Below are 13,164 nucleotides of genomic sequence, written 5' to 3' on the forward strand. Positions count from 1 at the left end.
GCTATTCCAGTACACCATCCTCCCTTTTGGGCTACATGGGGCCCCAGCCACATTCCAGCGCCTCATGGATAAGCTGCTGCGCCCCCATACTAGTTATGCAGCTGCATACCTAGATGATGTCATCATCTATACGCCAGACTGAGGAACCCACTTGGAGAAAGGTGAGGCAGTACTGCGCACCTTAAGGCGGGCTGGCCTCACTGCTAATCCCGCTAAATGTGCCATAGGGCTAGCAGAGGCTAGGTACCTGGGATATATTATGGGAAGGGACATAGTGAAGCCCCAAACGAATAAGCTAGAGGCAATTCAAAACTGGCCCTGGCTGACCCGAAAGAAGCAGGTCCGTGCGTTCCTAGGCATGGTAGGCTACTACCGACAGTTTATTCCCCACTTCGCCACTAGGGCAAGTCCCCTAACAGACCTGGTGAAGGCCCGAGGTCCAGACATGGTAAAGTGGACTGACGCAACAGAGGGGGCATTTACAGACCTTCGGACGGCTCTCTGTAATGACCCCGTACTCATAGCCCCGGACTTCAACAAGGAATTTATTTTACAAACAGATGCTTCTGAGGTGGAGTTGGGAGCAGTTCTGTCACAAATGGTGGGAGAAGAGGAACACCCGATCCTCTACCTAAGCAGAAAACTTCTACCAAGAGAACAGAAATACACAGTAGTCAAGAGAGAAGCCTTGCTGTCAAATGGGCTATGGAGGCACTGCGTTATTACCTCTTAGGCCGGCAATTTACTCTTGTGATGGACCATGCACCCCTCCAGTGGATGCAGCGGAATAAGGAAAAGAATGCAAGAGTCACCAGGTGGTTCTTATTCCTCCAACTATTCCAGTTCCGCATACAGCACAGGGCTGGATGCCACCATGGCAACGCTGATGGTCTGTCACAAGCATACTGCCTGGCGTCCCAAGTTGCCCAACTCTATGGTGTTGAGCAGAGGGGGAGGATATGTGACGGGGCAAGGCCAGATGGCTATAGAAAAGTAGTGGGAGATAGATATATATTAGCTCCAGGCTAAACAAATCCCTGGTACCAGGTTAAGTTAATTGACCTGGAGCAGCTTCCATTTCAGACACCTGGGGCCAATTAAGAACTTTCCAGAAGGCAGGGAGAATGCTAGGTTGATTGGGACACCTGAAGCCAATCAGGGGCTGACTGAAACTAGTTAAAAGCCTCCCAGTCAGTCAGGTGGGTGTGAATGTCAGGACTGTAGAAGGAAGTTGTGCTGTTGGAGAGGCTGCGTAGTACACACCATATCAGGCTCAAGGAAGGAGGCCCTGAGGTAAGGGTGAAGTAGAGCTTGAGGAAGTGAGGGCTGCTGTGGGGGAAGTAGCCCAGGGAATTGTACATGTCATGTTTCTAAAAGGTCAGCTACCCTAGCTGATACTATTAGGGTCCCTGGGCTACAGCCCGGAGTAGAGGGTGGGCCCGGGCTCCCCCCACCTTTGCCCCCTGATTAATCACTGAGACTGGGAGACAACAGAGACTGTGCAAGGAAGGATAAGTTCTCCTCACCTCCCTTGCTGGCTTATGATGAAAATGGCTCAGTAGACTGTGACCCTTGTTTCCAGAGAAAGAAGGGTTACATGGAGGGTCACAGTGAGCCTCTGAGGCTAGTGAAATCCACCAGGAAACGCGGGACCCACAGAGGCAAGGACAAAGCTTTGTCACACTATCCAGTTATGACCTCTCCAGGGAAATCTGGAATTGATTTCCATGGGAGCCATCATTAAAGTTTTCCCAGCAGTAGCAGTCCAGATGAGATGTCAGGGATATACAGTATTTCCATACCTGGATGACTGGCTCCTGGTAAGTGATCTCACCAAGAAGTCATATCAGCAATATTTTTTTCAGAGCCTCTGCCACCTTAGGTGTTTGTCACCCGTGAGGACAATACATTTTATAGGAGCATGTCTGGACTCAGTCTCTGCGAGAGCTTTCCTCCTTCCAGACATATCTTATGCGATGAGCAACCTGTTCTCTCTCATCACCTGCAAATCTCGAACTATGGTGCATCAGTGTCTCTCCCTGTTAGGCCACATAGCCACATGCACTTACATGACACTTTTCACCAGACTCCACTTGCGGTGTCTATAAGCTTCGCTCCCCTTGATTTACCAACCAAACAGGGATCACATCAACTCCAAAATCACCGTTTCCTCTGGAGTTCTCACCTTCCTTGCTTGGTGATCCAACCCGAACAAATTCATGGTAGAGACTCCCTTCAGCTCTTCCACACCAAGGGCCACCATCATGACAGATGCCTCCCTCACAGGTCGTGGCACACACTTGAACTGCCACAAAGATCAGGGTATCTGGTTGCCATGAGAGTCTAGGCTACATATTAGCTTACTGGAGCTCAGAGCGGTCTGACTGGTATGCAAGGCCTTCTACCCATTCACTCCACAGACTAATAATGACAGACATCACCACAGTGGTCTATATAAACAGAAAGGAATGAAATCTCGTCCCCTCTGCCTGGAAGTGATCAGACTTTGGAACTGGTTTATTAGAAGTCATCACTGTACACACCACCTACCTCCTGGCTGTTCAGAGCTCCCTGGCAGACAGATTAAGCAGAAACTTCTCTGCAGGCCACGAGTGGGAGATCCATGACACAGTCTAACTACCATATTCACACGATAGGGACTCCGCTAGGGGACCTTTTTGCATCCCATACAAACAGAAAGCTTCCCATGTATTGCTCCAAAGGAGCCAGAGGCCAAGACGCTCAAGGTGATGCTCTCCAAGACAGACAACCTCAGATAAACATTTCTTCCCATCCCTCTACAACTGCAAGTTATATGAAAGATTCGGCACAACCGAGCCATCATCATCCTCCTAGCACCATACCAGCCCAAACAATTCTGGTTCACAGAGCTCCTAACAATGTCCACATGTCCCCTTATCAGAATCCATGCATTTCAAGGTCTCCTAATTCAGTATGGGGGAAAAGTCAAGCACCTCATCCTGAGCTCACTCCACCTCACAGCCTGGTGTTTGGATGGATGTTGGGGGTAGAACACTCAGACTCTTCCCCTATTCAGGAAATCCTGACCCAAAGCAGGAGGGATTCTAGTAGACTCTGCTACCTAGCTAAATGGCAGAGATTTTTGGCCTGGGTGCATCACCAGAAGCATTCACTTGATATTGTGGGCATTTCAGTTATCCTAGACTATCTCTTCTTCGTAAAGGTCGCTAGCTTAGACCTCAGTTCACTATGAGTACACCTAGCAGAAATTTGTGCCTTCTCCAGCTGGTGGAAGGATATTCTATCTTCATCCTCCTGATCACAGTTTGATTTATGAAGGATGTGATCAGGACCTTCCCCCCGGTCATTAAACCTACACCTCAATGGGACCTTAACTTTGTCCTTTAATGCTCTCGGGCCCACCCTTCAAACCGTTGGTGACATGAGCCATGATCCACTTGCCCATTAAGGTGACATTCTTTATTAGCCATCACTTTGATAAAAAGGGTCAGTGAGCTGGGAACCATGATGTCAGACCCTGCTTATACAGAATTTCACAAGATTTCCCTTAAATTACACCCCAGATTCCTCACCAAGGTTTTGTCTGAGTTCCGCATCAATTAATATACTTACCTGTATTCTTCCCAAAACCCCATGCTTCTTCCAAGGAGAAGAGACTTCTCTCTTTTGATTCAGGCACACTCTGGCATTCTACCTGCAGAGAACCAAACCCATTAGAAAATCTCCAAGACTCTTTGTTGCCTTGTCAGGTCATCATCATTGGCGATCCCTCAATCCAAGGATGATCTCTACCCCAGATTTACATGTGGGTTCTGAGATGACTCAGGAGTCCAATCCTGGAACCACAGATCTGACCGCAGTAAGTACAAACATTTCCTGGTGGGTCAGCTGCCTGCTGGTAGAAAAAAAAATTTTCCCCTTCCATCTCTCTCTTTTCAGCTTCAAGGGCAAGATGCTTCTCCTCAAAGTGGGCCACTGCCTGATGGAAGATGTGGCACCACTGAGGTCAGGTGGTGGCTTGCTCCTCCCAGCTTCTGATATGCACATCAGTTTTCTTGAAATACGATTTTGGTGAGTCTTTATAGCATTTCCTCTGACCACCACATGATCTCTGACCATGTGTGGCCTGAGAGTAGAGGATTTGTTGCGAGAAGCGAGAGTCTGGTATCCGCACACAATGTCCAGCCCAGCAGAGTTGGTGCATGAGGATCATTGCTTCAGTGCTGGTGACATTGGCTTCAGTGAGGATGCTAGCGTTTGTGCAGCGATCTTCCCATTTGATGCGAAGGATCTTCTGGAGGTATCATTGGTGGTCCTCTCCAGACTCTTGAGGTGCTGTCAGTAGGTCACCTAAGTTTCGAATCCATAAAGGAATAGCGGTTCCCATAAAGGAGTAGCCACCTCGTTGTAACAATTATCTTATAAACCTGGATCTTGGTGGGTCATGGTCCATGAAAATGCGTCAGAACCATTTCCCAAAGGAAGAACTTGCACACTGGATCCTGTGCTGGATCTCACTGTCAGTTTTTGCATTTTGAGAAAGTTGGCTACAGAGGTAGCAGAAGTGCTCAACTGCCTCCAAAATCTGTTCCTCGAAGGTGATTTGTGGTGGGTCATTTGTAAGGCCTGAAGCAGGTTGATGGAGCACTTTAGTCATCTCAATATTGAGTGAGAGTCTTAGGCTTTGGTAAGCTTGTGCAAAAAAATTCAGTGTGGACTGAAGGTCATTTCGCAGTGTGCATGAGTATGGCACAGTCATCAGCATACTGAGGATCAGTAATGGACGCCCTATGAACTTTAGACTTCAAATGGAGACGTTGAAGATGAAAAAGTCGCCCATCCATTCTGTATTGAATGTCAACTCCACTGGGGAAGCAGCCTTTAACAAGGACCAAAATGACTGCTAAATAGATAGAGAACAGAGTTGGGGCAATAATACATCCTTGCCTAACCCCAGTTTTGATGGCAAAAGGATCTGTCTCCATGCCATTACAGAGAACAGGAGCAAGCGTTAGGACCTTAATAAATTTTGGAGGGCAGCCAAATCTGGCCAGCACCTTTCACGGGGCTTCATGATTCACTGAATTGAAAGCCTTTGTCTAATCAATGAAGGCCATGTACAGATCCTGACTTTGCTGGTAGGGATGCTCCACATATCTTCATATCTGGTATGATGAGAAGATTCCGGGAGACTTGAGAAATACCAACATGGTTAAAATCTTTAAGAAAGGAGATAAATTGAAGTGTGGAAATTATCAAGGCATTGGCTTGCTGTCTACAGCAGGGAAGATTCTTGCCTGTATCCTCTTATCTGATTACTTCCCCTTTCTGAGGGAATATTGCCAGAATCTCAGTGCAGTTTTAGACCATCCCGCAGGACAACTGACACTATCTTCATTGCCCACCAAATCCAGGAAAAGTCTCGGGAGCCTTGGCAGAAAGGTTGCAGGGATAAGCCATATCCTCTGAGGATTTCTAAATGGGTTTCAGGATGGATCTTAGAGTACTGCAAAAATAGCAGTTTCCCCCTCCTGAGCATATCACAGCCTACTCCACAAAGGCACTGCAGGATATCTGCAGAGCAGCGACTTGGAATTCCATCCATACTTTCACGTCACACTATGCTCTAACCCAAGCAGCAAAGGTGGTTGCAGCCATAGAACTGCAGCACCAAAAACATCTCTGCTACCAGTTTCCTTGCACCCTCCTCAGGTCAGAACGCTGCTTGACAGTCACCCATGTATGGAATATACAATAGGGACCATCCCTCAAAGAACAAATGGAGATTACTTACTGTAACTGGAGGGTCATCGAAAAATTTGGTCTCTGTCAGTATTTCACTACCCACCCTCCATCCCCTCTGCTTAGGATCCATTTGGATTGTTGTAAGAAAAGAAAATGGAGAGGTGTTAACCAGCACTGCCTCTTATACCCTCAGTCGGGAGCATGAGGAGAGTTACTGTATACAGGCGGACACTGCTTTGAAGAAATTCCAGACTCAAGTGCAAGGTGAGCATGCATACCCAGGTGTGGAATACATGCATCTCAAAGAACCTCCAGTTATAGTAAGTAACCTCCATTTTGTAGCATTTTGTCTCCCTTTTAAAAAGCAGTTGGGGCTGGGGTTAATGTTTTTCTGTACTTCCAGTTCTTAAGGTTGTATGTTGCATCCACCTGCTGTAACTTGTCTTGTCTAAATAAACTGTAAGCACTTTGGGGCAGGAACCATATCTCCTTATACAGTGCCTAGCACAGTTGGTCCTGATCCTGACAGGGCCATATGAATACTATCATAATGGTGTGTAACAGAAACCAGTCTCCATTCATTTTTTAATCATTCAGTCCATGCTGGGAACTTGTCAACTGTCGCAGGCAATTTTGACAAAACTGCTGTCACATTTTGTCTCATAATCTCCTTGCATACTGGATAGATATTGAACACAGTTTTTAGAATATACATTATGTATAAATACAACATTAATATCTATAAATATTTTTTTAAAGAAACAAACAGCTGTATGATACCATTGTGAAACAGATGCGGGTTCCACTTAGAAATATTCGGTATGTTTGTATTATTTTTAATATCACAAGTCATAAATTTTGTTCGGTGTTTGTGAGTTCAAGTAAAACAGATATGCTCTAGAACTTTGTTATTCAGTTTGTCTTTTTGTGAGCATTCCATTACTGAAAAGTGGATAACAGCCCTAAGTGTAGCTTTCCTATTGATGTAACTTCAAAAGTGATATGGATTCTAAATCTGCATTGGTGAATATGAGTTGGTGTTGAACTTTCACTCTCAGGTTTTCTTTAATAGAAGTCAGAACAAATTCGGTTTTATTAATTTTGTCTGCAATATTCAGGGGGTGCAGGTAGTGATGCCTGTAATGGGGTTGCCAGACACTTTCCATCATAAGACCCTTTTTTTAGATTCTTATAATTTTGCCTATCTATAACCATTTTAGCTGAAATTTTCCATGCTGGTTATCTGCCTCAGACTAATTTTTTTTTTTTTTCAAAAATTCAGCAAAATTTTTTGTCACTTCTGAGCATGAGGTTAGGGAAAAATACTTTTGCTTTGGTCATGTTAAAAAATTCTTCCAATTGTTTCATTGAGAAACTGTAGCATAGCGGTTCCCAAACTGGGGGTCAGGTCACAATGATTAGGGGACACTGTTTTGGTCTATAGTGGTATCCTACAGGCAGCGTGACCTCGCACATACCATACATATGACCCCATTTTAACTAATTAATTTCCTTCCAGGACCCCAGACAGCATGGAGGAAGCCATTTGGAAGAGCGAAATAGCATCCTTTATACAGCATGACCTCATAAGCACCACATGTGTCAGGTCAAACCACATGGAGGACACCATTTTGCTTGTCAGAATGGCTTCCTTCATGCTGTTTGGGGTTCTGGAAGGAAATAGTTAATTAAAATGGGGTTGTGCTGGCAAAAAGTTAAGGAACCCCTGCCTTGACCAATGTACATGTGATATATGCTATCATGTGCCAGAAATGCTCCTCTGCCATGTACATTGGCCAAACTGGACCGTCTACGTAAAAGAATAAATGGACACAAATCAGACGCCAAGAATTATAACATTCAAAAACTGGCCGGAGAACACTTCAATCTCTTTGGTCACTCGATTACAGACCTAAAAGGGGCAATTCTTCAACAAAAAAAACTTCAAAAACAGACTCCAACGAGAGACTGCTGACTTGGAATTAATTTGCAAACTGGATACAGTTAACTTAGGCTTGAATAGAGACTGGGAATGGATGTGTCATTACACAAAGTAAAATTATTTCCCCATGTTTATTTCCCCCACCCCCTACTGCTCCTCAGACGTTCCTGTTAACTGCTGGAAATGGCCCACCTTGATTATCACTACAAAAGATTTTCTTTCCCCCACCCGCTCTCCTGCCGGTAATAGCTCATCTTAAGTGATCACTCTCCTTACAGTGTGTATGAGAACACCCATTTTTTCATGTTCTATGTGTATATAAATCTCCTCACTGTATTTTCCACTGAATGCATCCGATGAAGTGAGCTGTAGCTCACGAAAGCTTATGCTCAAATAAATTGGTTAGTCTCTAAGGTGCCACTAGTACTCCTTTTCTTTTTGCGAATACAGACTAACACGGCTGCTACTCTGAAACCTTTGAAAACCTCGTTTCACACGTGCTCAGTAGAAACTTGTTAAGGTTTGGTAACAAATTTTCCAAAGATTCCATCTGTATTGGGCCTGCTCTATCCTAAGACTCTAAAGGATGAGTAGAACTTTCTGTGAAATTGCTCCTCTCAGCAGCCAGGGACCATTGTTGTGCTGCATCCGGGAACTGAGATCAGGGAGAGATTCTCTTCTGTGTTGTCAGTGGTCTCCCTGCAGACACCCAAGCAGCAAGGAGGAGGAAACAGCATGACCAAAATGCTGAGGGGTGAGCAGCTGGGTCTGTGGCGTGGTGAAAAGGAAGACTGGGACAAGGCAATGGGGGAACAATGTTGAGGTATGATAGCGGATAGGGATTGGGACGAGGAGCTTGGGGGCATGTGTGGGGAGAGACATGGACAAGGATAGGCCAGATGAGCCAGGAGAAAAAGAGTTCAGGTTTGGTGGGAGATGGGTCAGAAGGATATGTAACCACAACAGTATACTTCCCTCAGAACCTGACACAGAGCCCAGAATTCCTAAATCTCCACATTTTACTGCTGTCAGCCAACAGCTGTGAAACCCATTGAGAAAATGTTTGCCTCATCTCCCTCTAAAGACTGCTCAAATAGAGCATGACAACCTACTGCTGCTGTCAGTTACTCTGTTTGTTAGTTCAAGTGGCAGAGATCTGTGCTGTGGATATGAAGGATGTAATTCTGCTGATGAATCATATTGTTCCACATGTTGGAATTTGTTTTATTTTCACCTTTTACTTTTTTAAAAACCTAGGACATTACATAAAAATCCTACAATTAGAAGAACATTATGATTGTAAAATCAGGCACTCACAATTTAGGAAATGCCATGTAACAGGGAGCTTAGAGGGCCAGTTGGACTAGCGGTTGGAGTGCTTTTCTTGCTCCCCACTTCTGTGGCATAGGTGCCTCAGTCAGTAAGGCAGGAGGATTGGGGGACTCAGGCCTTCCCACTCCACCATCTCCCAGCCTAGGGCCCTGTGTCAGTCAGTCCCTTAGTAGGGGACCTCCAAGCGGGGAGTCTGTGTCCACTGCCCTGGGCTATTCTGCTTTACCACCTGCCATAATTAAAGTTGCCTATAATCTTAATTGACCCCCTCTTGTATGTATATATTATGATAGTCTTTAATTACATGAACACAAAATTACTATTTTCTCCATAGGACCTCTGATTCATTGAGTGAGATAATTCAATATTTTTACCTGCTCATTGTGTGTGGCCTCAGGTCTTATTTACCGCACACCATTCAAACCTACACTGAATACAAAATTATTAAATCCCTCCTGGTTGTTTCTGTGATGCTCTCACCATAGTACCTGATGTACTTCACAAACAACAATGAATTTCAGAGTAGCAGCCCTGTTAGTCTGTATCCGCAAAAAGATCAGGAGTACTTGTGGCACCTTAGAGACTAACCAATTTATTTGAGCATAAGCTTTCGTGGGCTACAGCCCACTTCATCAGATGCATAGAATGGAACATATCGTAAGAAGTTATATATACATACAGAGAACATGAAAAGGTGGAAGTTACCATACCAACTCTAAGAGGCTAATTAATTAAGATGAGCTATTGTCAGCAGGAGGAAAAAAAAACTTTTGTAGTGATAGGATGGCCCATTTCAGACAGTTGACAAGAAGGTGAGAGGATACTTAACATGGGGAAATAGATTCAATTTGTGTAATGACCCAGCCACTCCCAGTCTCTATTCAAGCCCAAGTTAATGGTATCTAGTTTGCAAATTAATTCCAGTTCAGCAGTTTCTCATCAGAGTCTGTTTTTGAAGCTTTTCTGTTGCAAAATTGCCACCTTTAAGTCTGTAGCCCATGAAAGCTTATGCTCAAATAAATTTGTTAGTCTCTAAGGTGCCACAAGTACTCCTGTTCTTTTTAAGAATGAATTTGTCTGACAGCACCCCTGTGAGAATAGATGGTGGTATTATCACCTGTTTATGGATGGGAAAATGAGGGTTTGTCTATACCAGGAAATTAATTTTTACATTGCTATACCAACATGATAATACTGTTGTAGCTACTCTTATAAACACTTATTAGGAATAACTGGCCTCTTTTTGGTTTTGGTTTTTGAAGCAACATAAACTAAACTGAAAAAAGGCCACAGTTATTCCAAATAAGAGTGTCCACAAGAGTAATTGTAGAGCAGTTTAATTATACTGGTATAACTAATGCCGGTTCGTTTCCCTGTGTAAATATACCCTGATGCACAGAGAGAGAGGCTAAAATTGTCAAGTGTGTGTTAATTTTGGATGCCTAACTTCTGACACCTTGGCTCTGATTATCCAGAATTGGTAGCATTTTTATAGCATATCGTATGTTTAAAGCACACTTCATCAACTTAAGTTGCAGATCTGAGCGCTCATCTGGCCCCCATGTGTGTCATGTTGGACACCCAAAAAATGAGGAACGCAGTTAGTAGGCAACCAACTGCGTCCATCATCACATAGTAACTCCAGCCCTGCACAGCTTCTATGTGTGACCATATGGATAGCGCAGGGTAGAATCAAGTTCTCCAGTGCAGCATTCAGCTGCCTTAACCAGGAGACCATCCTTTCTTTTCCTGCAGCCACCTGCCTCATTCATTCCACGTCTTCCAACTTCTGCAGCAAATGAGGCAGGAGTCCTGTAGACAATAGCAACCTAAAAGAGGTCTTTTAATGGGAACTATTGGGCAACCTTAACTATAAGTGTCAAAAATAGAAAAGTGGGTAAGCAACTGGCAGTATGGCAGTCTAGTGGTATAGTAATTCATTGTGTGACAAAAGTGTTGGTAATTGTTTATAGTTTAGTTATTTGTTCCCTGGTGCTCCTGGAGGAAGGAATGCCTTGTAACTCTAGTAACTCTCTTCAGCTAATACAGGGTCAATGTTCATAAATGCCTGTTTTCCTTGGCTGGAAAGCCAGGTCTCAGGGCTTGTCTTCAGTAGGGGCTAAATCGGACCACTGCGATCAATGCAATGGTGTCAATTTAGCAGGTGAAGACGCAATAAGTCGATGGGAGAGCACTCTCCCATCAATATCAGTACTCCACCTCAACGAATGGCGGAAGCTGTGTCACTGGGAGATCATCTCCCATTGACATAGTGTGGTGTAGATGCTGCTGTAAGTCGAGCTAAGCTATATTGACTTGAGTTACGTAACTTATGTAACTTAACTAGCATAACTTAGATCGACTTAGCTTATTATTGTAGACAAAGCCTATGACACAAAGGCATTTCGGAGAAAGTGAAGAGAGAATGGAGAGATTGCAGCCTACTTCTCATACTTCCTACAGAAGGAAGCAACTGTGAATGAATAGGCTAGAATACCAACAAAGATTAACTAATTACAAGAAAATGTATTTCTCTAGCTCTTTGAACACAAACTGAACTTACTGAACTTTCTAAAGGATATTTTTGAGTGTTCTGTGAGTCAGGCTACAGCATGTAAAAGCCATGTTCTACCATAAGTCTTAACGTTTCAATCAGGATTATAATTGTATTATTTTAGGGGGCTGAAATCAAAGTTGTGCTAAAATCTTAAAAAGACAAGTTGCTTTTTCAAAATACTTTTTTCAGACTTCAAAGTCAGTATTTTTTCCCCAAGAGGACTTATCCTCTAAATATGTACCTGTAACTCTGCTCACAATAAAATGGAATATGTATGCACAAATGTAGTAGACAGATTTCTGTATCTGTATGCAAACCCAGAAGTTGTTTCTGAACATTTGATGCTAAATATTTTTATTAAACTCAACCTTTTACCTTTGTTTGCTCCCACACAGTGCTGATGGAGGTGTCAGTAACAATAGTTTTGTCATGCAGATGACTTCTGACTTAATTAATAAGAAGATAGACAAGCCTGTAAACACAGATATGTCTTGTCTTGGAGCTGCTTTTCTAGCAGGTCTTGCTTTAGGTATGTATATTCTTTGAAAAACTTTCCATCTAAATATTTGCTGACTAGTTTTTTTCTCATTATAATACATACAGTTGAAGACTACAAATAGATCAGCTGAACTTGTACATGGCTTCGTCATTCTTTAATTTTCCGATAATAAATTGTCCCTAAATATTCAGTTAACCATTGTCACAGTTTCACTGTCATTGTGGAAATCCAAGATAAAATAGCGCTTTTCATTCATACATCCGTGTGTGATGGAACAGAGGGGAGAGAGCATGGAGCAAAATATACAAAACTAGTTTAATGGGACAGTGCATCTAACACAAATTAATGCCCTGGTCTTGCAAACACTTATGCACTTGGTTAACTTATGCACATAAGTAGTCCCAATCATGTCAGTTTAAAAAGTTAAGCTTATATATGTATGTTTTCAGGATTACAATCTAAATGTGTAAAATAAGTTTAGAAAATCGTATTTTGTTTTTAAGATTTTGACAGTAATAAGCAAAAGGGATAGTATAAAGTGAATTGACTGTTAACAGAAAAAGATTCAGCTCCAGTAAAGTAGAATCAATCTATTTAATTAACCAGGCTCCAATGAAAACCCAAATGTGTCTATTAAGCAATGGTCTTTATTAACAGGAATATATTTTGTTGATGGCTATTTGTATTATTAAATGGCTTTTAAAATGTGTATAGTACAAAACATTAAAATATTTAAAAATCCTATATTAAGGTGAGACTTATTCAGCAGCTAAAACAGAGTAAGAAACAGCCTGAAGTAGACAAAGGGACCTTCAGTATATAATTTATAAGTGTGAACTATTTGTTCGCATATTTTACATAGACTTGTAGGCAACACGAGGTATGATTTGCCGTTTTTCTATCCTTTTAAGTAAGGAAGTAGGAAAATGACCAGTTTTGCCCTTGGTTCCCCTGGTCCCACCTAGTTGAGAGGCCACCCGTGGCTGAGGCCTGTTGTCCCCTTGCTCATTTTCCTAATTTTGACAGAACCTAAGTGAACATCAATGTACTAAATCCTTTTTCTTGGAAACCGTAACAGTTAAGCAG

The 13,164-nt window shown here is 43.0% G+C and overlaps 1 protein-coding gene across 10 annotated transcripts in view; it reads left to right on the plus strand.

The window, feature by feature from the left end:
- Nucleotides 1–13,164, plus strand: part of GK5 (glycerol kinase 5) — a 78,488-nt gene that overhangs the window by 62,780 nt on the left and 2,544 nt on the right. For 4 of the 10 annotated variants that reach the window (XM_048864571.2, XM_048864574.2, XM_048864576.2 and 1 more), the window contains 2 exons: nucleotides 6,508–6,567; nucleotides 11,975–12,108. In XM_048864571.2, the coding sequence (XP_048720528.2) occupies nucleotides 6,508–6,567; nucleotides 11,975–12,108 (194 nt within the window). Of the gene's footprint in view, nucleotides 1–5,871; nucleotides 6,069–6,507; nucleotides 6,568–11,974; nucleotides 12,109–13,164 lie in introns of those variants that run through there. The other 6 variants (XM_048864575.2, XM_075132199.1, XR_012669888.1 and 3 more) reach the window with 6 other exon arrangements.

This window comes from Caretta caretta, chromosome 9 (assembly GCF_965140235.1).
Source record: "Caretta caretta isolate rCarCar2 chromosome 9, rCarCar1.hap1, whole genome shotgun sequence".
In the NCBI taxonomy this organism is placed as follows: domain Eukaryota; kingdom Metazoa; phylum Chordata; order Testudines; family Cheloniidae; genus Caretta; species Caretta caretta.